The 26084-nt window shown below is 37.3% G+C and overlaps 1 protein-coding gene across 1 annotated transcript in view; it reads right to left on the bottom strand.

Annotated features, from left to right (window-relative positions):
* The window catches only part of LOC121385072 (fibrillin-2-like), a 67803-nt gene extending 41901 nt beyond the window's left edge, over nucleotides 1–25902 (bottom strand). Inside the window, exons 1-16 of the mRNA XM_041515607.1 lie at nucleotides 25887–25902; nucleotides 24995–25126; nucleotides 22058–22176; nucleotides 20581–20895; nucleotides 17640–17832; nucleotides 15066–15316; nucleotides 10703–10910; nucleotides 7593–7835; nucleotides 6952–7119; nucleotides 5642–5836; nucleotides 4357–4608; nucleotides 3773–3995; nucleotides 3291–3472; nucleotides 1815–1976; nucleotides 1305–1421; nucleotides 447–572 (exon numbers count right to left, since the gene is read on the bottom strand). Of these exons, the coding sequence (XP_041371541.1) occupies nucleotides 447–572; nucleotides 1305–1421; nucleotides 1815–1976; nucleotides 3291–3472; nucleotides 3773–3995; nucleotides 4357–4608; nucleotides 5642–5836; nucleotides 6952–7119; nucleotides 7593–7835; nucleotides 10703–10910; nucleotides 15066–15316; nucleotides 17640–17832; nucleotides 20581–20895; nucleotides 22058–22176; nucleotides 24995–25126; nucleotides 25887–25902 (2902 nt within the window). The remainder of the gene's footprint in view (nucleotides 1–446; nucleotides 573–1304; nucleotides 1422–1814; nucleotides 1977–3290; nucleotides 3473–3772; nucleotides 3996–4356; nucleotides 4609–5641; nucleotides 5837–6951; nucleotides 7120–7592; nucleotides 7836–10702; nucleotides 10911–15065; nucleotides 15317–17639; nucleotides 17833–20580; nucleotides 20896–22057; nucleotides 22177–24994; nucleotides 25127–25886) is intronic.
* Between the last annotated feature and the right edge of the window lie 182 nt (nucleotides 25903–26084).

Here is a 26084-nt window from a genome sequence, read left to right as displayed (position 1 = left end):
ATAACAAGTAACGATGCACACGCACGCACGCATATACACATATACATACATATACATACATACATACACACGTACATACATACATATACATACATACATACACACGTACATACATACATACATTATACATACATACATACATACATGCATACATGCATACATGCATGCATGCATACATAAATACTACATACATACATGCATGCATGCATGCATGCATGCATGCATGCATGTATGTATGTATGTATCTATATGCATGTGTATACGTGTATATGCGTGCGTGCGTGTGCATGCATGCATACATACATACATACATACATACATACACAGATACGTGCGCATACCAACATAAACACACACACATACGCACACACACACAGACACACGTGTGCACCTGTACCTATTTAAACATTTGTTTCTGATTACTTGTTACAGTTAAGACTACTTACTCTGTCTGCAGGTCTTATTATCATCTTTCAAGACAGATCCAAAGATACAAGAACAGTTGTAGGATCCGTCAGTGTTGGTACACGTCTGTTCACATTCGTTAGTCCCCGTCTCACATTCATCAATATCTGTAACAAGAATATAGTGAGATAATAACAAGCTGTAAAATACGTCAGTGTTGATACATTTCTGTTCACATTCATGAGTCCCCGTCTCACATTCATCAATATCTGTAACAAGAATATAGTGAGATAATAACAAGCTGTAAAATACGTCAGTGTTAATACATTTCTGTTCATATTCTCACATCCCTCAATGTCTGAAACAAAAATACAACATAGTATAAGCTAAATAGCTAAATGAGTCCTGGGTGCATAATGTATGTATACATTCATGTGTGTGTGTATGTATGTATGTATGTATGTATGTAGGTAGGTAGGTATGTATGTATTTAAGTATATATTATGTATTCAATTAGGTAAATCACTCACCACCTGAACAGTGTTTATTTATTTTATGTTTATCTTTTATAATGCTGATAAAATACGAAAGTTACGGGGGTAAAATAATGTTGGAAGAAATCAGTTTATGAGCCAGTAGGTGGACATATTGACCTCCTTTTTAAGTAGAACTAGATCAAATTTAATATAGCTTGTGGCGTCGCGTTTTATTTTACTTTCACAATCGTTTAACAATACTTGACATTTGCTCTATAATGTTCACTGAAGGTGACACATATCCATACAGTAATGGGTGTGAAATCAGTTACCCTTCCCATATTTAAAAAAAAAAAATTATTATCAGTAAGGTTATGTATATATATATATATATATATATATATTGTTTCTTATAAATCTCACCGTGACACATCTTTTCATCTTTTCTGTAACCTGGTCGACATGAGCACGTGTAACGTCCTGGAGCGTTCTCACACACCTGGTCACAGCCATGCGTTGTTCCGTTACATTCGTTGATATCTAGTAATGAAATAAAATGACGAATTGTTATCGTACAGTTTGTGATCAGGCGCCGGTTGTTCAAACCTTAGTTAGCTTAACAATTAGTTATAAGTGTACGATACTGAGGGGGGGGGGGGGGGGGGGGGGGGAGGGGGCGGGTGATTGTTTTTGGTTTGTTTGTTTGTTTTGGTGTTGTTGTTTTATATATATGAGGAGATGGGATCTAGCTCAACGTGCCGCAGTAAAACCACCGATTGACGTCCGCAAATCTGAAGCCGTAACAGGGTTATACCCTGAATGTGTGGCATCCAATAATAATGGATAATTGGTCGGTGTGCTGAAGTGGTGTTGTTATACAAAGGAAAACTGTACCAAGCAAATAAAGAAAACACTTCTCTGATATGTGTGTACCTGCACATTTTCCTTGTCTCACTTGAAACCCAGTAGGACACGCTGAACAGTTGTATCCTCCGTTAGCTTCAGTCTCTTGGTCTGGAGTTAGGTCAGTACAGTTCTGTCCAGGTATGCATGGTTTGTCTTCACATGCATCATAGTCCAATGAGCAATTGTCACCTGAAAAATAAGTTTTACGATTAATTAATTATTCCGTCTACGCAATATGTTGTCTTATTAAAAGCTCATTAATCTCTACAATGAAGCATATCTAGGGAAGTCTACCATCAGACTCCGTCTCCCCTCCAATTGGTTTTTAAAATGCATCTACAACCTGCCTTTATAAACCTCATATCTGTGTTTCATTACTGATATAGAGGAATGAATGAATGTTTAGCGACACACCAGTACAAACATAAAGATCGGCTATTAGGTGTCAAAGAAAGGTAAGTACATTTCCATTGAAAATAAAAAGTGTATAATTATGTAAATCACAGAGTAAAGAGATGGGGTAAACGTACAATAGAACACAACACAAATATCAATGTAAGTATATTGTAAAATTCTGTTAAATATAAAAATATTTTAAAGCTTTGTATAGAAATCAAATGTTTGATATAGAGAACTCTTTGTTTTCCGTTTGTTGTGTGTGTGTGGTGGTGTTTTTGTTCTTTTTTTTTGTTCTTGTTTTTTTCCCCGCTTTTTTGGTGGGGGAGGGTTTCTGTGGGGCTTTAGTTTTTTTGTTCTTGTTTTTTTCGTTACGCTATGTTTTGTTTGCTAATTATGTTTATATAGTTTTGTTATTTGTTTCTTGTTTTGTTTTTCTTTATTTCTCTTTTTAAGCCAAAATAAACAGTGCGTTTTGTGCATAGTCATTTTGTTATCGTGACGTCCGTAGGTCTAGATCATTTGATGATTTTTCTTGTTCCATTCACTTTCAGTGTCGTAAATATCTTAACATCACAGAAGAGAATAGAATTACATTTTGAAAATAGTATCTCTGCACAATACAGAAACAAAAAGATGCTTTGGCATCTATTTTAGCAGTGAGTGAATATCGGACAATATCATAATTCAGTCTATAAAGAGAATCACAAAACCCTCAAACATAATAATACCCCCCCCCCCCCCCCCCCCCCCCCACAAAACCCCCCAACCCCCCAAAAAAACCCACCCCAAAAACGTGTTTTTTCTACAGAACTGAAACGTTACAAATTCTTTTGGGTTGTTGTTTGTTTTGATGTTTTGGGTGTGTGTAGGTTTGGGGGTTTTCTCTTCTTGTTTTTTACTGTCGTTGAAAGTGCATTTTGGGGGATGAAATGCATTTGAAGATAGTGCATACTTTACGCCGGCCAGAAACACATTGGATCTGCTGATATTTATATTTTAAGGAACTTGCAACTTGGTAAAATATGTATAAATAGACTAAACACTTTGCATTGCCTACTAACAACGGAACCAGTGTCTTTAATAGGTTCTAGACATTAGACGAACCTGTCCAACCTCGATTACATTGACATGAGGCTATAATGAACGCGTCGTTAGTCTCAACAGTGTCCACACTGGCGCGCGATTCGTTAAAGAGACACGCCCCGTGACCACTGCAGCTGTCGCAGACTCGAGTATTAATTTGGTAAATCGACGAAGAGGCTTCTTTGTTGTCAATGACAGCGAACCTGAAAAAAAATGAAAAAAAGATTGGCGCGCATTTAGAGTGTTACTAACCACTCAGCCAATCACCATGTTCAACAATATGTATAGTCCGTTTCCCCACAGTCATATTTGGTACCAGCGACAATGCATTTTATTTTTATGAAACGGATTACAAAAACACTCCACAAATATTAATTTGGTTTTCTTTAAGTTATTTAAAATTATTCAGGTGGAATTCCATTATTTTTGTGTGTGTATTAAACATTTCAATATTTTACTTAGTGTTACCTAATTACCTAATTTAAATTTTAACGGTTCTCTACCTTAGACTAACAGCCTCTGTACTTGTAGCCTTGATGGAACCCTGTCCAGTGTTGTTGTCAAAGGTCAGTGTTACACTAGTAGGAACTTCTCCTAGGAACTGGTAAGTAAGTGGATCATTGTCTGCGTCAAAGCCAAACACTTTGAAATCTACTGCATTTGCATTTTGAATAACGTCAACACTCTGCGTACTACTATTGGCGTTAATTCCAGGTACGGAATTGGCTGAAAAATATGAAAATAAAAAAATATATATCTTAGAGATATTGATATATTTGAATAGCAAAATTGTGAGAATCTGTTCATTTATTAATGAGTAAATAAAACAAAAACAACTGGGATATACTTCGTCTGCAACTTTGAAGAAATATGCGAGCACATAACTTGTGTTTTGAAGTCAACTTTCATAGCTGGACAGTAAAGAAAATATACACAGCTAGGGAGCAATCCAAATCTCATAGATTTATTGATGATTGTCATTAAATAAAGCATGTAATTTGGAGTATTGACAGTAAATGGCAGACTACGTTGGACTCGTTTCAAACAAACACTTTGTCATGGGTGATACAACAATTATAATGATTACCAAGTTCAGCTTGGGTTGCCTCTGTCTCGGTATTCTGAACTTTCGTTGCATCAGCGACCTCTTGGTTGCCAGTGGCTACGAAGTCGAACACACAGGCTATGTTTGCTTCTCCACCGCACACTGTCACTGCCTCAGCTCTCAAAGCTGGATCTGCTTGGTCCAGGAACATTGGTGTGAAGTTTCGGAAGTTGTAGTTGTCGGCATTCTCTCTGGGTGGATACCGAAGGACCGACTTATCTGGCGATAGCATCCCTGTCAGAATAATAAGAAAGATGGCATCAGCTGTTGTTTTTGTTTTTGTCGAGGAAGCAGACGCTATACGCAGGGAGTGTGTTGACGTCTGCTAAACGTTTGCTTTCAGAAGTGTAATGTCAGACCGATTATAATTATTATTGCTGATATTATTATCTTTATTGTTGATATTCTTCTTCTTATTCTTGTTATTATTATTATTATTATTATTATTATTATTATTATATTACTATTATAACTACTATTATTATTATCATTATTTTATCATCACTATTATTTTTTACATTCACCTGAACCTAGAAATAAGATATAAATAGAGAATAACTAGTTAATGACGTCGGATATCTGCTTTATCCTGTGAAGGTAACACTGGGAATTTCTCATTCGGTCTAAACAGGATAAAGCAGATATCCGACGTCATTAACTAGTTATTATCTTTATCCTGCAGACCATAAAAATTAATGGAAACCTATTATTTTTGTTATTTGAGCCACATTGTAGGATGACCTAGAGGTCAAATGAGCGATTTTGTAATGCAGCTATGCGTGTGACGTCACATGAGTGACGCCAAAAGTCATATCCTGCTAGTAGCAGGATATGACTTTGTTTTATCCGTCATCATATTATGTCATTAGAAACAGTGGTTGCAGGATAAATGCACATAAATATTGTATGTGAATGTATATGTAGGCCTAGGCATATCATGTGTGATCTGTGCAATTAAATATATTTTAGAAAATTAAGGTGCACAATAAGTTGCATGATTTCTTCTATATAGTCATGTCTGTCCATAGTGAATTATGTCAATCTACACTCGCATGTCTGTCCATAGTGAAATATGTCAATATACACTCACATGTCTGTCCATAGTGAAATATGTCAATATACACTCACATGTCTGTCCATAGTGAAATATGTCAATCTACACTCACATGTCTGTCCATAGTGAAATATGTCGGTCAACACATATGTTTGTCCATAGTTCTACAAACTTACAAGTCTACGTATAGTGAAATATGTCATCTACACTCACATGTCTGTCCATAGTGAAATATCTCCTCCTCGCTGGCGTCATTCTTCAGAGTCGTTCCATTTGGGAAGATGAGATCATTGTCCTTATTGCCATCAAAATTGCCAAGCAGGCCTTTCGTTTTTGTTTGGTATTTCGTGTGTATAGACGCATCGATAGTCAATAGCTTAGGTCCTTTCTTAACAGTGAATGAGTTTCCTGAAAAGAAAAAAGAAAACATGGTTTGTACTATTACTCAAAATATATTTCTATTCTACTACTGAACATTTCGTTTTAGTTAGAATTAATAAGATCTTTATATTTCTATTTACTCAAGTTATCAAAGAAAAAAGCTTGTAATCTTTATAAATTAAATTGTTTTATTGACACCCTCGGTTGTAACATATCCATATTCAAAAGAGGCTTGAAGTAACATATGCAACGGAGTTTGTGTACTGTCAGTTATATTATTCTGAATACGAATATGTTTACTTGGATTGCCGATCATTTCACACCGTATTCCACGCATAAATATGTTACAGATTAGATTCGATTAGATGTTTAACTACACCCCAGCACGAAAGATACATCGGCTATTGGATGTCAAACTATGGTATTTTACAGTCATATACATAAATACACATCTATTTAATTAGCATTAATGCGAAAAGTGAATATAAAATTAAACTAGCTATGTCAAATTGTATTGTCATGTGTGCCGTTAAATCACCTGTTTATAAGCGATGTCATATTACAATGAAACTTACAGTTTTAAAAGTTAACTTTTCAAGTGTTGATTGTCGTCGTTATCCTCCTCCGAGGTTCAAGTACGCTGCTCTGGGTACACACTTCAGCTATCTATCTATCTGTCTATCTATATATCTACCTATATATTTATCTGTTTATCTGTCTGTCTGTCTTTCTATTTATCTATCAATCTGTATATCGATATTTCTATATATATATATGTATCTATTTATAGGTGCTAACTGCGTGCGTCTCTGCGTATATAACATTGTTCAGGCGCGTGCGCAGGGGGGGGGGTCGAACCCCCCCTCCCTGCTCAAGGCGAAAACAAATTTCATATCCCGATTTTTTACATTCCTGTGAGTGGATATGGAAGTACTGAGATGTTATCGGGCTTCGCCAGACACCTTGACCCCCCCCCCTGCAAAATTCCCTGCGCACGCCCCTGTTGTTATTAATTTTTAAATGGGGAAGTTTAAAACATTAAAACAAAGAATCACTCTGTAATAGTTTTTCCTGCAGATACCTTGTCATTATTATACTGGTTATCATACAGCATTGTTAGCTATATATAATCAATACTATACCCGAAGGAAACATCACAATTATCTCTCCCTCGGTTCCCTTTGATATCGTCAGTGTTGTCAGAGTTGGATCTGTGATGTAAGAATTTTCATCTTCAGGATTGTTGTCCTCAAATAACGTGGTGTAGTCCTTGAATGCGCCAGTTTCGTCATTACCAAACACATACATTCCTGAATAAAAACGGAGACATATAGATATCCTGCATATGCCTGTAAAACGTGGACTGAAAACTGTGGTTTGACTATACATGTTTTCGAGTTTTGCATAAAATTAATGTTGACTTACTACGAACATCTACACGACCACAACATGTGATAATTTAAAACATCCGTAAGTTTTGTGTAGGTTGACGGTAAAAACAGAAACTACAATAGACGAAATTCTTTGCTAAACGCTTAATAGCTAGGGCATATTTTGTTTTTTTCTGAGTTTTATAGGAAAGAGCACGTGTCTACACTAAGTTCAGTCCAACTCGTTTCAAGACAGTTCAACATCTAGGATGTTATTTTTAAAACTGTTTTGTTGTTGCTTAGAACGTGGATATGTATGTAAAGCTCTGATTCGGGGCTCCCAACCCAGACACTGCTATATGATCTGGGACAATACATATGTTTTAACAACAGCGTCTGGTATCTACACTTACTGGATTTATCAGGAGATAGTTCCACGTGGAACTTGGTTTGGTTGTTCTCTCTGGCAGCAAAGGCTGTGAAGATGGTGGCGCTGGTAGCTGTCCCATTAGCCGTTACCGCCTGGCCTGTCCGTGCCTGGAGGTCAAAGGTCATGTTAACTTCTGCTATGTTAATCAAGATGTACTCCCCATGGCCGTTAAAGATAAATGTTTTTCCATCCAGAGTAGCCACGTGCGGATCACCAAATCCACCTCCTAAAAACAGACATTGCATCAGTTGACATTTATTCCCGTGCATCTCGTTTAAATAACAAATACCATGTTAAAAACAAAATACAATGTGGTTTGTTGTCAGATCATCTATTTTCAGAATACATGAATGCAAACTAGATGTAAACTGGATATGTGTAAATTATGCCGTTAATTCTAACATAACGTTCGATCTAGGATCGATCCCCATCGGTGGACCCATTGGGCTATTTATCGTTCCAGCCAGTGCTCCACAACTGGTGCAACAAAGGCCGTGGTATGTACTATTCTGTCTGTGAGATTATGCATATAAAAGATCCCTAGCTGCTAATCGAAAAGAGTAGCCCATGAAGTGGCGACGGCGGGTTTCCTCTCTCAATATATATGTAGTCCTTAATCATATGTTTGACGCCATATAACCGTAAATAAAATATGTTGAGTGTGTCATTAAATAAAACATTTCTTTCCTTCCTTCTAACATAAATCTTCACCGCCATTTTAATCAGAGATATGAATTTGTTTTGACGGACTCCAAACCGGCCTCGGTGGCGCAGTGGTTAAGCTGTCGAACTATAGGCAGGTAGGCACAATATTCGCAGCCCGGTACCGGCTCCAACCCAAAACGAGTTCTTAAGGGCTCAGTGGGTAGGTGTAAGGCCACCACAACCTCTTATATCTCTCTAACAACTAACCAACTAACAACTATCACACTGTCCTAGACAGGCAGTCTACAAGACTGAGGTATATGTGCCCAGGACATCGTGCTTGAACCTTAATTGGATATATGCACAAAAAATAAGTTGGAATGAAATGAAATGACGGACTAGTACTAATATCCATAACAGGACAAGGTGACACCATCATATTGGCTTTCTACAAATATCACATAATGTTTTTATTTTCATACAAATATCAAATATTTAATATATTGCTATTATACGTTTGACGGCTGGTAAAAAACAACAAACAAACACAAACAAAACAAATAAACACAAAACAAAACAAAAACAAAACAAATAAGATAAGCAATAAATAAAAACAATTAAAATAAACAAAAATTGTCTCTTTTTCTTGTCTTTCTCTGATTCGAGATTACCGTCAAACATATTGCCTCCCCCTCCCCCATACTAAAAAAATATATATATATTATATTCCTCTGTGAAGCAATATATATAATATATTGTAACAAAATCCCCACGTCGTTGTTATGCGACTGTGGTGATATACCTGGTGTTGTGTGATTCGTGTCGAGCGGTGGCCACTGTAACTTATAAACTCTTTCCCCAATATTTGTACTCTCTTTATTCTGTATTATTTGTCTCTTTCCTGTACTATATATCTTTAATCTGTATTTCTTTTCTATGCATTACTTCTCTTCTTTAATCTGTATTTCTTTCCTGTACTATAGCTCTTTAATCTGTAATATATATCTCTTTCCTGCACATTACCTCTCTACACTAATCTATATTTCTTTCCTGTACTATATCTCTTTAATCTGTAATATATATCTCTTTCCTGCACATTACCTCTCTACACTAATCTGTATTTCTTTCCTGTACTATATCGCTTTAATCTGTTTACTTACAGTGGCCTAATTCACAACACAGGTTGTCAACAGAAAATAATTTAATAAATTTGAGAAATGTATTCTCAAATTGGTAGATGGGGGGGCACACAAAGTGCAAGATAAATAAAGTGTAATTATTACAGTAACTGTCCTGTAATATGAGTCAGGACTCAGGACGTTTGAATATGAGTCAAACTCAAGAAATGTATTCTTGTAAACCGTCACTACCGTCCAGGAGAGGGACGCAACTTTACCGTGAACCTAACGCTGTGAAAATCTGTAATCTAAGTCTGTAATCTTTAAATACTAGTTCTTTATCTGTTCTGTGTGTGTGTGCTGTATCTGTGTGATAATATTTCTGTATTTCTTTATTTATCTGTTCTGTGTGTGTGTGCTGTATCTGTGTGATAATATTTCTGTATTTCTTTATTTATCTGTTCTGTGTGTATGTGCTGTATCTGTGTGATAATATTTCTGTATTTCTTTATTTGCTGTTACCTTTGGAGCTCTAGTTTTTATTTCTTTAAAATCTGTATGGTCCGAGAAACTGAACGCCAACCGTCATGACGTCGCGCTTTTTATACCCGGTACCAACCCCTTATTTAGGCAAAAAAGGTCGGATAAAAATAGGAATAGTCCATATACGGTAAAGAAGGTCACGTTATAAATAGTGCACACGATATAATGGAAATAATGTCAAGTTAAAAAATAGCACTAAGTCATAAATGCCGGAAATTAGTAATTAAGAAATACAATAAACTAATATTTAAGGAAACCACTATTTTTCTATTATACACTAGCATATTAAAATAATATCCTAAATTATCTAAACAATAGTCCGTTTACAACCTAATTAATATAGCAACAGGCTGAAAATCGTTCATATGTTAAGTTCAAAGATGGCGGCTTCCATGCAAATACAATTGTGCTATTTTCACAGCTGCAACTGGCTAGAAATGGTTAACACGATAACGACAGGTACATCATTCGATTACATAAAAATTCCATAATATGTCTTAAATAGTAAGAGTAATAATAACATAGAATATTTTAATTTCCTTGAAAACGATCTCTGAGCCGCTAGTCTGCGGTCCGTCAAATAACCGCGAAGGCCCGTAATAGACTTCGTCATGAAACAACAACATTAATAATTACTAAACGTCCACATTCTGTTACAATATATATATATATATATATATATATATATATATATATATATATATATATATATATATATATATATATTGGGGCGGACTTTGATATTCACACCCAGCATCATCCTCTGGATCCGCGCCTGATAACCAACCTTGTCGAAACACGGACGTTCTCGAACATTGTCCCGCCGGTCGTATGGTGTGGAACAGTGGACAGAAGTTGGACCTGTCACAACAATAGTTTTTCCCCAACGTGTCCGATACATAGTGCTCGGCCCAGCTGTACCATTGGTGATAGCGGAATGCATACCCTGCATTGACTCCATTCTCCACAAAAATCCCATTGCGGTAACAACACATCTGTAACAAAACATTAAAATATGTTTTCCATAAAATGTTCAAGGGACGCAGATTGACGCAGAACATCGCAGATGTTCTGACAACGATCTTAATAGGTGAACACGCCTGATGCTTACACAACTTCTAGAGTCTAAACTCAGATAATACATTAATAGTCTGAGACTGTAATGTCATGGCAATGCCATGTAAATTGTATGTTCGTGACGTCATTAGAGATTTGATTCTAGAATACGTAGATACATTCTAGAATAAACAGATAGATTGATAGATAGATAGATAGATAGATAGACAGATAGATATTATATACACACACTCACACACATACACACACACATAGATATAGATAGATAGATAGATAGATACATAGATAGATGGATGCATATCTATGTATGTATGTATGTATGTATGTATGCATGCATGCACGCATGTATGTACCTACTACGTACGTATGTCTGTGTGCGTGCGTGTGTACGTACGTACATACATACATACATACATACATAACATACATACATACATACAGGCCAGAAAGCATTTAATTATCCCCTGCGCCAGTGCGTTAATATCTATGTATGTAATAGTCAACCTCGACATACATACAATATATAGATATTCATACATCAATACATACTAGCCAGTGCCAGGTCTGCCCACTGTTTCATGCACGTAAGCGGGATCGACCGCGTAGATTGTAGGCCCCATGCATATGGTTGAGTTAAACGAGCTTCCTTTTTATGGAAGCTTCGATAGCTCAGAGCGTATCGTGGTTAGTCTTGCAATTTGCGGGCGAATCGGTGCCACAGGTTCGAGTCCCAGCAACGGCATGGGACAATTTGTGAGGCCAGAAAGGATTTAATGATCCCCTGCGCCAGTGCGTTAATATCTATGTATGTAATAGTCAACCTCGACATACATACAATATATAGATATGCATACATCAATACATACTAGCCAGTGCCAGGTCTGCCCACTGTTTCATGCACGTAAGCGGGATCGATCGCGTAGATTGTAGGCCCCATGCATATGGTTGAGTTAAACGAGCTTCCTTTTTATGGAAGCTTCGATAGCTCAGAGCGTATCGTGGTTAGTCTTGCAATTTGCGGGCGAATCGGTGCCACAGGTTCGAGTCCCAGCAACGGCATGGGACAATTTGTGAGGCCAGAAAGGATTTAATGATCCCCTGCGCCAGTGCGTTAATATCTATGTATGTAATAGTCAACCTCGACATACATACAATATATAGATATGCATACATCAATACATACTAGCCAGTGCCAGGTCTGCCCACTGTTTCATGCACGTAAGCGGGATCGATCGCGTAGATTGTAGGCCCCATGCATATGGTTGAGTTAAACGAGCTTCCTTTTTATGGAAGCTTCGATAGCTCAGAGCGTATCGTGGTTAGTCTTGCAATTTGCGGGCGAATCGGTGCCACAGGTTCGAGTCCCAGCAACGGCATGGGACAATTTGTGAGGCCAGAAAGGATTTAATTATCCCCTGCGCCAGTGCGTTAATATCTATGTATGTAATAGTCAACCTCGACATACATACAATATATAGATATTCATACATCAATACATACATACATACATAACATACATACATACATACATAACATACATACATACATAACATACATACATAACATACATACATACATTAGGGTTGGGCGAATTGTGACATTTTTTGGAGCAGAGTTGTTTGTATGGCCATTTTGTCTGCAGAATCTAAATGTGATGCAATTGTGTACCTATCTTGACGTTTGATATCGGTTAATGGCAAACATTCAAAATGACGGCTAAAAAGTAAAACATTTCACAATATTATGTGAATTTTCAACAAACTATGGCTTGTAATACATGATTTCTTACGTTTTTCATAATGCTGATTTCAAATAGTATTGCAATTTGTTTATATAAAACATGGATATCAAAATGTGATATTACAGTGACCTATGATATAAAACATAGATATCACAATGTGCTATTACAGTGACCTGTGATATAAAACATGGATATCAAAATGTGCTGTTACAGTGACCTGTGATATAAAACATGGATATCAAAATGTGCTGTTACAGTGACCTGTGATATAAAACATGGATATCACAATGTGCTGTTACAGTGACCTGTGATATAAAACATGGATATCACAATGTGCTGTTACAGTGACCTGTAATATAAAACATGGATATCAAAATGTGCTGTTACAGTGACCTGTGATTAAAGTGACAGACCCTTGTTTTTAAAACACGTCTCAGAAGTATCGGTTATAGAGATGAGTTGCAGTCTACTTTTTAAGGGTATTTCCCGCTTTAAATGTAACAGGCTCGTGTTTCACTCTGTTGTAACTTTACCCCAGTGTGTTACAGATTTGTAGATTAACTAAACTTACTGTCCATTTTTACGGGTTGAAACTATGGCTGCGACTTTAATGAATTTAGTTATAGCATAACTTTAATATCGACCAATATCATCTTGTAGCCATTCTTCCAGGTGCAGGATCCTAGATGTACAGTTTGTTTAAGTTCTCATTGTTTCTATCCTATACTCATTTGTTATAAACTAAACTGATAATGAACCGTAAAAGAAAAACATGTTAACGTTTTGGCTGCAATGACATAAGAATGTACAGTGACATAACAACTCACAATGCAATGACATAACAACTCACTACCAAACAACAAAATGAGGCTGTTCCCCAAGGAATGGCAAGGGCGATATACATATGTACAAAACCAAAGAAAGGAAAGAAAGATCTAATTTTAGATACTTCAAATAATATAGTAGCTACAACATTTTATAGTGAATGAATAAATACGATAGTATATCCCCTTATTGGTCTAAGGGATTTGATCAACAGATGAAGAAAGCCTATGAAGAGAAATATAACAAAACAGACAAATGGTATAAGAAGGTAAGGACATAAGGATACGATAACATGAACATGAATGTCTATGATAAAAGAAGAAAAACGAAGAGAGCTGGAGCATGAGTTGTGTTTTAAACGGCAAATGCAAGTTAAAGTGCAATAAGTAACATATGACTTCGGTGTCAATATCTTGGGTTAAACAAAAGAAATATTCGAAGAAACTAAAAGAATCAGTCTGGAATAAAAAGAAGATCAAACAGATACGACTTATAAGCACCAAATTATAGATAGATAGAAGAACCTAGGGACTTAGATCCAGACTTAGATAGTCGTGTTGCCTACCCAATGGGCACAAGAAACACATTCATGCATAAGCATCTCATTGACATGATAATGAGCTGGATGCAATCATATATTCGGTTGTTGCTATCAGAAGAAGATAGAACAAGAGTACCGGGTGTCTTTTAGATTCTAGAATGCATCATGTGTGTGTATATATATATATATATATATATATATATATATATATACATACATACATTTGTTCATCTACTCAATACAAATATTTTCAGCTGCTAGATTATTACCAGTACCTACATTTATATATACATTATATCCTTTGGTTTGGTTTCTTAGGTAAGTATATCATTCTTCACATGAGAATACTTCCATTAGATTGTTAGGCTTTGAATTCTCATTCCTTTTTATACAATGTTCCATCCTAAAACCATTTTCACGTTCTTATTTTGCGTTTCAGTAATGAATAAAACAGAAACAGGATATTGGATGGCGTCTCTGACAACTGCACAAAGAACTGAAAAAAAATCTGTACATATGGGATCTGGCACCTGGACGACATATTAGTCAAAATTAATGTGATTCTACACCTTGCCAGTAAATATCAATATAGCATGCATCAGATCACATTTTGGACATCATATCTAATATTAGCACCCTGAGAAACATAACAAATCATATATTACAATCCATAATATATTAATAATAAACCTAACATTACGAAATTTGTCATTTATGGTAGCCATTTCGAATTTTTGCCATTAACCGATATCAAACGTCCTGCTACGTCAAAATTCCATCGGAAGCTGAATCTACGGGAAAAATGGTCATAGAAACAACTCTGCAAACTCAACTTTTAAGAAACAAAATCCAAGTTTGCCCAACCCTATATATATATATATATATATATATATATATATATATATATATATATATATATATATATATATATATATACTAGAAGAAATTAAAGTCATTACTGTTCACCTTTCCCATGGGATAAAAGTTCCAATTGAGGTTAAGTGTTGTACACCGAAGTCTGTTTCTCGTAACACCCCAAATTCTTCTCCAACGCCGATCAAAACGTAATCTTCTAACAGTGCACGGGCAATCCGGCAAGTCGTCGTAATAGAACCGGTTGGTGTAATAATCCAATACTTGGCCTGCAAACCAGTTCCTGCACTTCTGAGCATAGCTCTCCACGAAGCCGACACGGAAAATATAAAATCCACTTTGACCTTAAAACAATAAATAAAAATAAATAAATAATAATAATAATAATAATAGATCATCATTGCAACCTACAAATGTATTATACATTTGTATGTATCACCTGTGAAATAGCAGTACTAGTGTTATAAATTATAACCACTAAAGACTGAATGAAACGATATCAGTTTACGTCCAGTATTTGATTTTGTAAGATATTAAAAATAACAACAATAACAATAATACTAAGCTCAATAATTGATATTTTTTTAATATAAATAGAGGATTATAAACGACTTACCAGGTATTATCAAATTTATGTCCCGAGTTAAAATTATTTCACGAGGGACATAAATTTGGTAATAACTGGTACCGAGTTTGTTATTCTGTTTAATTCCCTAGCTACTTGGGGGTTTTCAAAGTCTATATTTTCGATATAGCCTACATCGGCTACACGTCCATGTATATAGAAACGACGTAAACTACTTTACTGTTCTGGGTATTGCTTTAACTTTGTATTTTATTCAAAGTTCACAGTAAATTTTCAAAACCCAAAGTTCTATATATTCTTTAAAAAAACACAATCTTTAATGAATTGAATTAAACTTCCATTTTATTACAAGTTTAACATTGAAACTAGAAAGACGTAAACTACGTGTGTGCTTTGCCAAATCGTGATGACGTCATATTTAGTACCGACAAGGTGATTGGTTTGTTGGCGTAAAATCCTCCAATAGTAGTGTACGTTAAACCAATGCATGATAATTTCTCAGTGAGAAATTATGATTTTTATTTTCCCCGTTATGAATGCCTGCTGGGGTAATAAAAATGTATTATACACTTGTATGTATCACATATGGAATAGCAGTATTAGAGTTACAAATTATGACTTCTAAAGAGTGTATGCAATTATATCAGTTTACGTCTAGCATTAGATGTTTTGGAGAAATGGAAATACACGATTGATTTCAATGTTTCTACTCTTCTCTCAGAATCCTCCGTGTTTTCTGAGCTGTGCACACAATGACCAGCCCGTCTCAAGTTGCTACATGGGTGCAGAGTCTGTGTATTCACCTGAAATCCTTGTTCTCTGTCGCTCATAATGCTGGTCTGATCCACGGCACTAACCAAAGATCGCCAGGAATAGGAGGGCATCAGAGTTCTCTTTAACAATGCCAGAAATAAGCACTGACAACTCTCTTAAAGTGATAGACCCTAGTTTGTAAACACTACACGTTTCTGGCAATTGAAATAAGCTATAACTTAGATTTTATTGTTTAGGTTATTCATTACCGTACATCCGAAGTGTTTTTGGTCATCTTGGTGTTTTTAATAGTACGAAATGCATAGGGCCTATTTCATGTTTTTAAAAACGCAAGTTATGGAGACAAGCTATAGTCTATTTTGTAAGGTATTTTCCCGTTTTATCGTCACAGACTCTGTTGTACTTTATCCAAATGTGTTAAAACTAGGTTTCTGCGACTTTAAATGATTAGACAACGCAAAGCCTAAGTTGAAGAGAAATTACTGGTGCTTGGCACAGATGGACATAACAGGACGGAAGGAAGGAAGAAAATGTTTTATTTAACGACGCACTCAACACATGTTATTTACGGTTATATGGCGTCAGACATATGATTAAGGACCACACAGATATTGAGAGAGGAAACCTGTGTCGCCACTTCATGTGCTACTCTTTTCGATTAGCAGCAAGGGATCTTTTATATGCACCATCCCATAGACAGGACATCACATACCACGGTCTTTGATGTTCCGGTCGTGGTGCACAGCCTGGAGCGAGAAATAGCTCAATGGGGATCGATCCCAAACCGACCACGCATCAAGCGAGCACTTTACCACTGGGTCACGTCTCGCCCCTGACATAAAAGGAAAGCATGTGTGTCTGTTGGAGAAACATGGACATGGAAGGGGAGGTGGACAGCAAACAACATAGATTTAGAGGTGGGGGGACGGCTGTCAGATTTGTCAGTAGCTAGACATCGGTAGATCGCGCAATAATCGCTCGATCGGTCAATAATCGATGTATCGCTTTGCGCGATCAATGAATCCGTCGTTAACTTTCAATGCGATCTAACGATGGCTACTCTACCGACGATCCGCTGATGGAGCAGCGTGATCGACCGATGATTACGTGATCGACCGATGGCTACGCTAATGACGGATCCATTGATGGCGCTGCGCGACCTCTCGTTAGCGCAAATGGTACGTCTCTCCCACACACACACACACACACACACACACACACATACACATACACACACACGCGCGCGCGCGTGCACATATATATACATATATATATGGAGTAGTTATAAATATCATTACAATACAGACCTCCACTTCCACCAATGTTTCGTCGTCCGTAGGCTCCTCTAGTTCCTGACACAGACACGGTTCTTGAATTCCAGTTCTCTCCATACCCGATCACAATCGGGTCCCAATCTGGAATCCAGTTCATCTCGTTGTAAATGTACATCGCGTATGTCGTTTCTCCGTCAGTGACCAACACAAGTTGAAACGTCACATACTGAAGGGAAGGAAAGGTATGTTTGTGGAATGACATCTTAAGTAGCCGATTTAAAATTGTCGCTATGAGGTTCCTAACAAGGTATTTCTACATAGCATCAAGATAAAGAGATATAACTCATCGATTACCCATACTGTTAAAGCAGAAATTAACATGACACCTATACCACGATCTTTGATATACCAGTCGTGGAATGTGACAACCTGGCTCCCATCACAGCCCAGAGGAGACCCGTAGCCCTGAATAAACTCAAATACCTCTCTTTTCTGGCTTAAAACAAATATATATATATATATATATATATATATATATATATATATATATATATAAGCACGAAAATATAGTATACATATATATATATATATATATATATATATATATATATAGCATTGGGTTGCCCTTTTCACGAGTTTCCTTATTCCCCCCAATGTATTTTTCCACCCTGGTATCGCCTCTGCACACCGATACAACGCTCGACCCCTGATCTACATAGTTCCTCACTTACGAACGAAACACAAAAGCATTAATGTAGTACTACTATGTGCAATACTGGTCTCCTATTTATTAAAGTGATTCCGTGGTTAAGCTGTATTTCATTCATTTCATTTCAACTTATTTTCGTGCTTATATCCAATTCAGGTTCAAGCACGCTGTCCTGGTACCCACCTCAGCTATCTGGGCTGTCTGTCCAGGAGAGTGGGTTAGTTGTTAAATGTTAGTGGTTAGTGACAGAGAAGAGGGTGTAGTGGTCTTACACCTACTCATTGATTTGTTAAAACTCGCTGCGAACCCTGTACCTACCAGCCTGTAGACTGATGGCTTAACCACTGCGCCACCACGGCCAGGAAAGTGGTTCTATTGTTCTGTGGTTAAGTTGCAAGCCATCTATTGGCAAATTAGATCATTAATTGTTGTTGGTCATTAAGAATGGTGATTGCAAAACAGAATTATGGCTTTGTAATTTTAAGCCTTTAAAGAGACATTCCTGAGTTTGCTCCATTGTAAGATGTTTCCGACTAATGGAATAGTTCTACGATTAAACTTACATATTAAATATAGTTTCTTGTTTAGAATACCAGTGTCTGTATATTCAATGCGTTTCTGGTCGTCTTGATATTTCTAAGAAGCCCAAACTGGATTTTGTCTTCAAATAATTTAACGTACGAAAAAACAATATTTTAGGAAATAAAATGAAAATTAACCTAGTACAAATATTATAACGATCAGAAACACGTTTAATATACAGCCACTAATATTTAATGCAGAATATATTTGATATGTAATTACAATCGTTAAAAAGTCTCTGTTAGGCGATAGCATCTTAAAGACTGCAGCAAACTCGGGAATGTCCCTTTAAGCCCTTAAGATTTCGGTTCAAGTTATGTGCACAATTCTAACACGAAGTCTGTTAAATAAAAGATTATGTTAGAACAGCCCCAAAATCGAAGAAAAAATTAGAAATATTATAAAAACACAAAAATGACAAAAAATATATAAAAATAAAACACAAACCAACAACAACAAAGATTAAAAATCTCAATCTCTGTAATCCTTGTTGAGTTATAGTCCAATAAAGTTTATCCTATATATTTCAAATCATCATTTTTCGACAATAAAAAATCGCTAAGAACTGTATCTACAGTACACAGATTTTCTTAAAACTTTAGTTGGATCAGTTCTGAATTTAATCATATCATCAGACATGCGGGTTGCAACAAACAACCCGCTACGCCTATCCGAAACTGACTTAACTGCGTGCTTCGTTTAGGCACTTAGGAGCGCCAGAATTCTTCTTACAGTGCCTGTACTCCTCGGAAACATATGTGTTTAATAATATACACGAACTCTAAGATAACCAAACTAATAGTCTCAGGCATCAGATTTTAGACAAATATGTTTATTTTAAATAATGTACCTAACAACCTTTTTGTTGTCAGAATTTCGATATTGACAGTAACTGGGTTTTGGGGTTTTTTTTACACTAAGCGCACTCTAGCCCTATTCTCACAATCATATCAGTGGCGGATCCACAAAAATTCATTAAGGGAGGGGGGTCCCAAACGTTCCCAAAGGGATTTCTCGGATTATTCAATGTAAAAATTAAAAAATATATAATCAAAATATAAATTTCGCACAATTTATGGGGGGCCTGCCGCCCCACCCCAAACCCCTTAGATACGCCACTGCATATTATAGTTAGAGTGGAGCTGAAGGACAATTGATCAAAGCAAAAGAGTGAGGAAGAAACCAGTAACACTCGTTTATGTTTTACAGAGCGACTTCTCACACACAGGATGGCCCATATGTTGGCCACTGCATAAACCAATCGTAGATAATTGGCTGGAACGGGAAAAACAAATCGTTTTATTCACCAAGGGAGAGGTACATAGTTTGAAGTGGACACCTCCAGTTTTCTAACGCACACTAATATACATGTAGTTCGTCAAGATAAACGTTTATTGCTGGAGGTCCAGTAAATGTCAAACTGTTAAAAAACGGACCGTAGATGTTTACCCTGGTAAGCTAGCTAACATGTATTATCTAGGTAGTAAGTAATCTTCCAAAGAAATATCTAGTTCAGTGAAATATTACGTTACTAAAAAAAAAAAAAAATACATTGCATTCATCTAATTTAATAAATATTGAATTTTTCAGGGCATTTTGAATTTCTAGAAGTGGTGCACACCCTCAGGACACCCCCCTTTGATCCGCGCCTGTAAATTCAACTAATGGTGAAATGATACTTACATCTAGCTCGGGAAAATCGGATCCATACTTTGGAACCTTGTACCACGTCACAATGAGAACCTGTGACGCAGCGAATCTTGCGGCTCTTGTGTACGTTTCGACGTCACGACTGGCTCTTTGTAGAACTTGTCCGACCTGTGCGTCGTTGTTAGCGTCATTCTTGTCGTACAGACGGTAAGTGATGCTTCCAGTGTTTGTCACTGTGACGTCAACGTCAGCGCAGTAGGGACACAACACAATGCGTCTGTCAGGAGGGAACTCCATTACTATAGGGTTGTACCTCCTCCCAAAACTCACAACTCCATTGCTGCCAATCTGCACACATAAAAAAGAAGCTACAGTTATAAATATCATCAGACGACATTCATTCTTTTAGACGAGTGTCAGAATTTTTTTTTTTTTTACAAAAGAACGAGAAAGGGAAGGAAATGTTTTATTCAAAGACGTACTCAACACATTATATTTATGGTTATATGACGTCGTACATATGGCTAATGACCACATATATTGAGAGAGGAAACCCGCTTTCGCCACTTCGTGGGCTACTCCTTTCGATTAGCAGCAAAGAGATCTTTCATATATACAATCCCAAAGAAAGGATTGTACATACCATGGCCATGTTACAAACAGTTGTGGAGCACTGACTGGAATGAGAAATAGCTCAATGGGCCCTACAAAAGGACGAGTGCTAGAAATATGTTCTAGTCAGTTGTATAATTTTCAATAGTTTTATTATTATGAAATTCGGTGCCTTTTTAATATTTTTTGTTCGGTGACGACACTCCTTTCCGCTGACATATTACGTCACGAGTGGGACATAGCCCAGTGGTAAAGCGCTCGAATGATGCACGGTCGGTCTAGGATCGATCCCAGCCAGTGCACCACGACTGGTATATCAAAGACCGTGATATGTACTACCCTGTCTGTGGGACGGTGCATATAACAGATCCCTTGGTTCTAATGGGGGAAAAATGTAGCGGGTTTCCTCTCTAAGACTATATCGATATGTCAATATTACCAAATGTTTCACCAGTGGCCTAGGCAGGATTTTGTATGGGGGGGGGGGGGGCACCTGTGTAGTGGGATATGACACAGGAACCTTTTTAATGTTATCAAGCGAAAAGGTAAATGTTTCCCGGGATTGGAGGGGGAGGGGACCATGACCCCCCTGCGCACCCAGTGCACTACGACTGGTATATCAAAGGCCGTGGTATGTGCTATCCTGTCTATGCTCCTTAACCATATGTCCGACGTCATATAACCGTAAATAAAATGTGCGTCATTAAATAAAACATTTCCTTCCTTCCTTCTAAAGGACAAGACCAATTAGCCAATGAAAAGGGACGTGTACAAAAATAATTTTGACCAAAATACTATACATATGTGAAAATTGCCCACTATATTACTCTAATTTTTACTGCACTGTCTTCCGCAGTAGTTGATATTAAAGTGAAAAAAAAAATACAAATATACTTACAAAGATCCTAGTATGTTTTCTTCTGTAAAATGGAATTCCCGCGCTAACATCCAGTTTCACTGTGACGTCATCGCCTGTTATGGCTGACGCACTAGCCACGATTCCAAATGGATACATTTCTGAAAGAAACATATTTAATATAATCTGAGAGACTGCACAGATTCCTGAGTTTGCTTTTATTGTAAGAATAATATGTAAGAATTACCAAATGTTAAACCAAACAAATAAACTGTTTGTAGTCTTAAATTCCGTGTACGAAAAACACACACACACACACACACACACACATACACACACACACACACACACACACGTGCAGGGTGTACATTAAATCAATATTTTTCTTAATGTGCAGGGCGAGTTACTTTCCTCTACTTAGAAAATTTAAAACAGCGGACAAATTGTGTATGTTGTGTGAAGATTTATTTTGTTAATAATGATGCAAGTACTTCAATCGGGATTTAGTGAGTATGATAGGTTATACATTTTTGGTTTGCGTGTCCATTTGTTGCACTATTTCGGTTGAGAAAGGGTTTAAACATCGTGCTACAAGTTATATCTATCTATATATATATATATATATATATATATATATATATATATATATATATATATATATATATATATAGACTTATTTATTTATTTATATATATTTTTAATGTTTTATTGGTGATTATTTCATTGTTTTGATTTTTAGGTTATGTCTCCATTACTGAATATTTGTTTTGTTTTGTTGCGTTATCAGAGACGGCGTTTGCATGGATAACGTGGGTACCCTACACCATTTCCTGGTCCAAATCAACAGCGTTTGTACCCACCCCGGGCTGCGGTCGCAGCCCTAACTCTCCTTACCATTGACCCAGTCAAATTGTTTATGATCCTTTTATGAAGAAGGGCCTGCGTGTTTAGGGCATTCACGCGCTTCACGACAGTTCGTCCCACAAATGCTCGATCGGGTTCAAATCTGGACTACGGTGGCCAATCGAGCACTAGGACATTGTTTTGGTTGAGGAATTTAAGAAAACACCTCGCAACGTGCGGCCTCGATTTAACTTGCTGCAACGTAAGGCTACCCACATGGATAAGTGGAAGGACGTGAGGCTGGTGACCTGATCCCGATATCTTATGGCTGTATGATTGCCCTGGATAACTAGGAAAGGTGTTTTCACGCCATGAGAAATCCTCCTTCCAAACCTTAGCAGACCCCCCCCCCCCCCCCTCCCAAATATGTCGTCTTCCTTAATGCATGCGTCTGAATATCCTTCAATAGACATGTTGTCGTCCATCTGACCTGTGAAGCGAGAACCGAGACTAGTCAGTGAATAACACGCCATTGCAATCGACGCTGACGTTGCCTGGGTGTAAGTTGCGGACCAACGTAGGGACGTCGCGGCCTTAACTCCCGTAAACGATTCCTAACCGTTCGTGCACACACTGGGCGACCATGAGTGCCTACAACCTGATTCTCCGTCTCCTTAGCCATCTGAAATCGGTTACGGAGGTGTGTGAGATGTATGCCTCTATCTTGATGTGGAAACGTAACGCGCGAACGTCTGCTCCTGGGACGGTCAGCTAATCTTCCTGTGGCTCTAAGAGGCCCAACTAAACGAGCCATCGTTGACTCATGTACTCCAAATTGCTGGACGACCTGACGTTGCAATTGCCCCTGCATAATTCGAGCAATAGCCCTACGCCTATCAACGTGTAACATTTGCGGCTTTTTTGCTTTTCAATCCTGTTGAAATGAAATGTTGTTCAGTCGATGTGTACTGTTCAAGACTTCGATTTGGTATGGCGTTCAAGTCCGTATCACGTGATAGTGGCCAGGATGCATGCTTTCCTGACAAATCGGTAAAACAAATGCATTTTCGCACGTGCTCACGGTTGACCCAGTTTTAACCAAAGATTATTTAGACAGTACAATGAGGTAGCTGTGTATGACCTTTTGAACTTGTGCAAAATTGGGATGATCAGAAACATTTAATATACAGCCACTGACATGTTACGCAATTTTTATCAATAAAACATCTCTAGCTATTTCTCGTTCCAGTCAGTGCACCACAACTGGGGTATCAAGGCCGTGGTATGTCCTATCCTGTCTGTGGGATGGTGATATAAAAGATCCCTTACAACTAATGAAATTTTTTTTATTAATAGATCAATGTGTTCTAGAGCTGTCGTTAAACAAAACAAACTTGAAAACATATCTGTTAGTCGGTAGCATCTTAATAATGGCAACAGACACAGGGCAGTCCCTTAAACATACTATACATGTATTTCGAAACAACTAATAATATATTTGCGATAAATAACTACCAAGTCCTCTATCCCACATACAAATTGTTGTATAATTAACTTGGACACAACGGCTTTGAGCACTCTTTGAAAATATCGCCATCCTCAAAAAAAAGAACATACGTGAGAGTAGAAACCAAACATAAAAAAAAACCTACGTCACATATACATTAATCCCACCAAAAAAACTGCTGTCTTAATCAAAATTATATCTCCATAGAAGGCAGCAGAAAGGGTATTCGCAAGGATGTGAGCTTTTCCAGCAATAGTCTCTCTCTCTCTATCTCTCTCTCTCTCTCTCTCTCTCTCTCTCTCTCTCTCTCTCTCTCTCTCTCTCTCTCTCTCTCTCTCTATATCTGTCTCTCCTCTGTGTCTCTATCTCTCTCTGGTTCTTTCTTTCTCCCTCACATCTCTCAGTCTTCATACGTATCTCTAATTGTTTCCGTTTCTCTCTTTCTTTCTCTCTTTCACTCTCAATTTATATCACTCAACTCGTTTGGTTGACGTTCTTGTAAGGTTGTAGTGCGCCAACCGTGTGGCATGATATGTACCGAGATATTTTGTACCATATGGGTAATACACAAAGGTAAACATATTCCACTATAATTTTTATATACCCACTACATGTTCATCGACACTTACTCCAAACACAAGTCCACGCTTTCGTATTCCATTCATATGGCTCTTGACAACCACATTTGAAGCCGAAGTCCAAATCTATGCATCTTGCAAAAGGGCCGGTGCAGTTGTTGAGTAGTGGATCCGAGCACTGATCTGAAACAAAATAACATAATTATGGTAGCGGGGCTTGGCCCAGGAGCGGTCCCAAAGGTCAAATGTATCTATATATATCTATCTATATCTATATATCACACAATCTCTCTCTGTCTCTCTCTGTCTCTCTCTCTCTCTCTCTCTCTCTCTCTCTCTCTCTCTCTCTCTCTCTCTCTCTCTCTCTCTGACTCACTGACTCTATATCTGTCTGTCTCTCTCTCTCTCTCTCTCTCTCTCTCTCTCTCTCTCTCTCTCTCTCTCTCTGTGTGTGTGTGTGTCTCTCTCTCTCTCTCTCTCTCTCTCTCTCTCTCTCTCTCTCTCTCTCTCTCTCTCTCTCTCTCTCTCTCTCTGTGTGTGTCTCTATCTCTTACCGTCTTCATACGTATCTCTAATTGTTTCCGTTTCTCTTTTTCTTTCTCTCTCTTTCACTCTCTCTCTCTCTCAGTGTAGCTATAAACTATACACATTTCTGTAAAGGTATGTTAACTAATTTGATAATTCAGACAGTCTTAGATAATCATATATACCGCACATAACGGCCAATCAAGGGTCCTTGGAACAGTGGCCGTTATGGACAGGTGTTTGTTATATACAGATAAAGTAAACACATTAAATAGTTTACTATGAAACCTACTACTAAACAGGAATGCATAAAGTATGAACTGTCGTCAAATATAAAATAATAGAGAGAAAAATAAAATAAAATTTTAATTCAAAGCATAAAGTTAAACGTTTCGTTGAAAGTTACTATATTACTCACCTCTTGAAAAAGTCATTTATCTGTTACCTATACCTTACCTGCATACTGTTACCTATCAAATTAATCCATAAAACGCAAAAATTGTTCCTGTCAAGAAATCATAATACACTGATAACAAAAAGGCGTGTGTGTGTGTGTGTTTGTGTGCGTGCGTGCGTGCGTGCGTGTGTGTGTGTGCGTGCGTGCGTGTGATATTAA

The sequence above is a fragment of the Gigantopelta aegis genome, chromosome 11 (assembly GCF_016097555.1).
Source record: "Gigantopelta aegis isolate Gae_Host chromosome 11, Gae_host_genome, whole genome shotgun sequence".
NCBI classification, from domain to species: domain Eukaryota; kingdom Metazoa; phylum Mollusca; class Gastropoda; order Neomphalida; family Peltospiridae; genus Gigantopelta; species Gigantopelta aegis.
The sequence above is the reverse complement of the archived record's forward strand: the minus strand, read 5'-3'. Positions and strand labels throughout refer to the sequence as shown.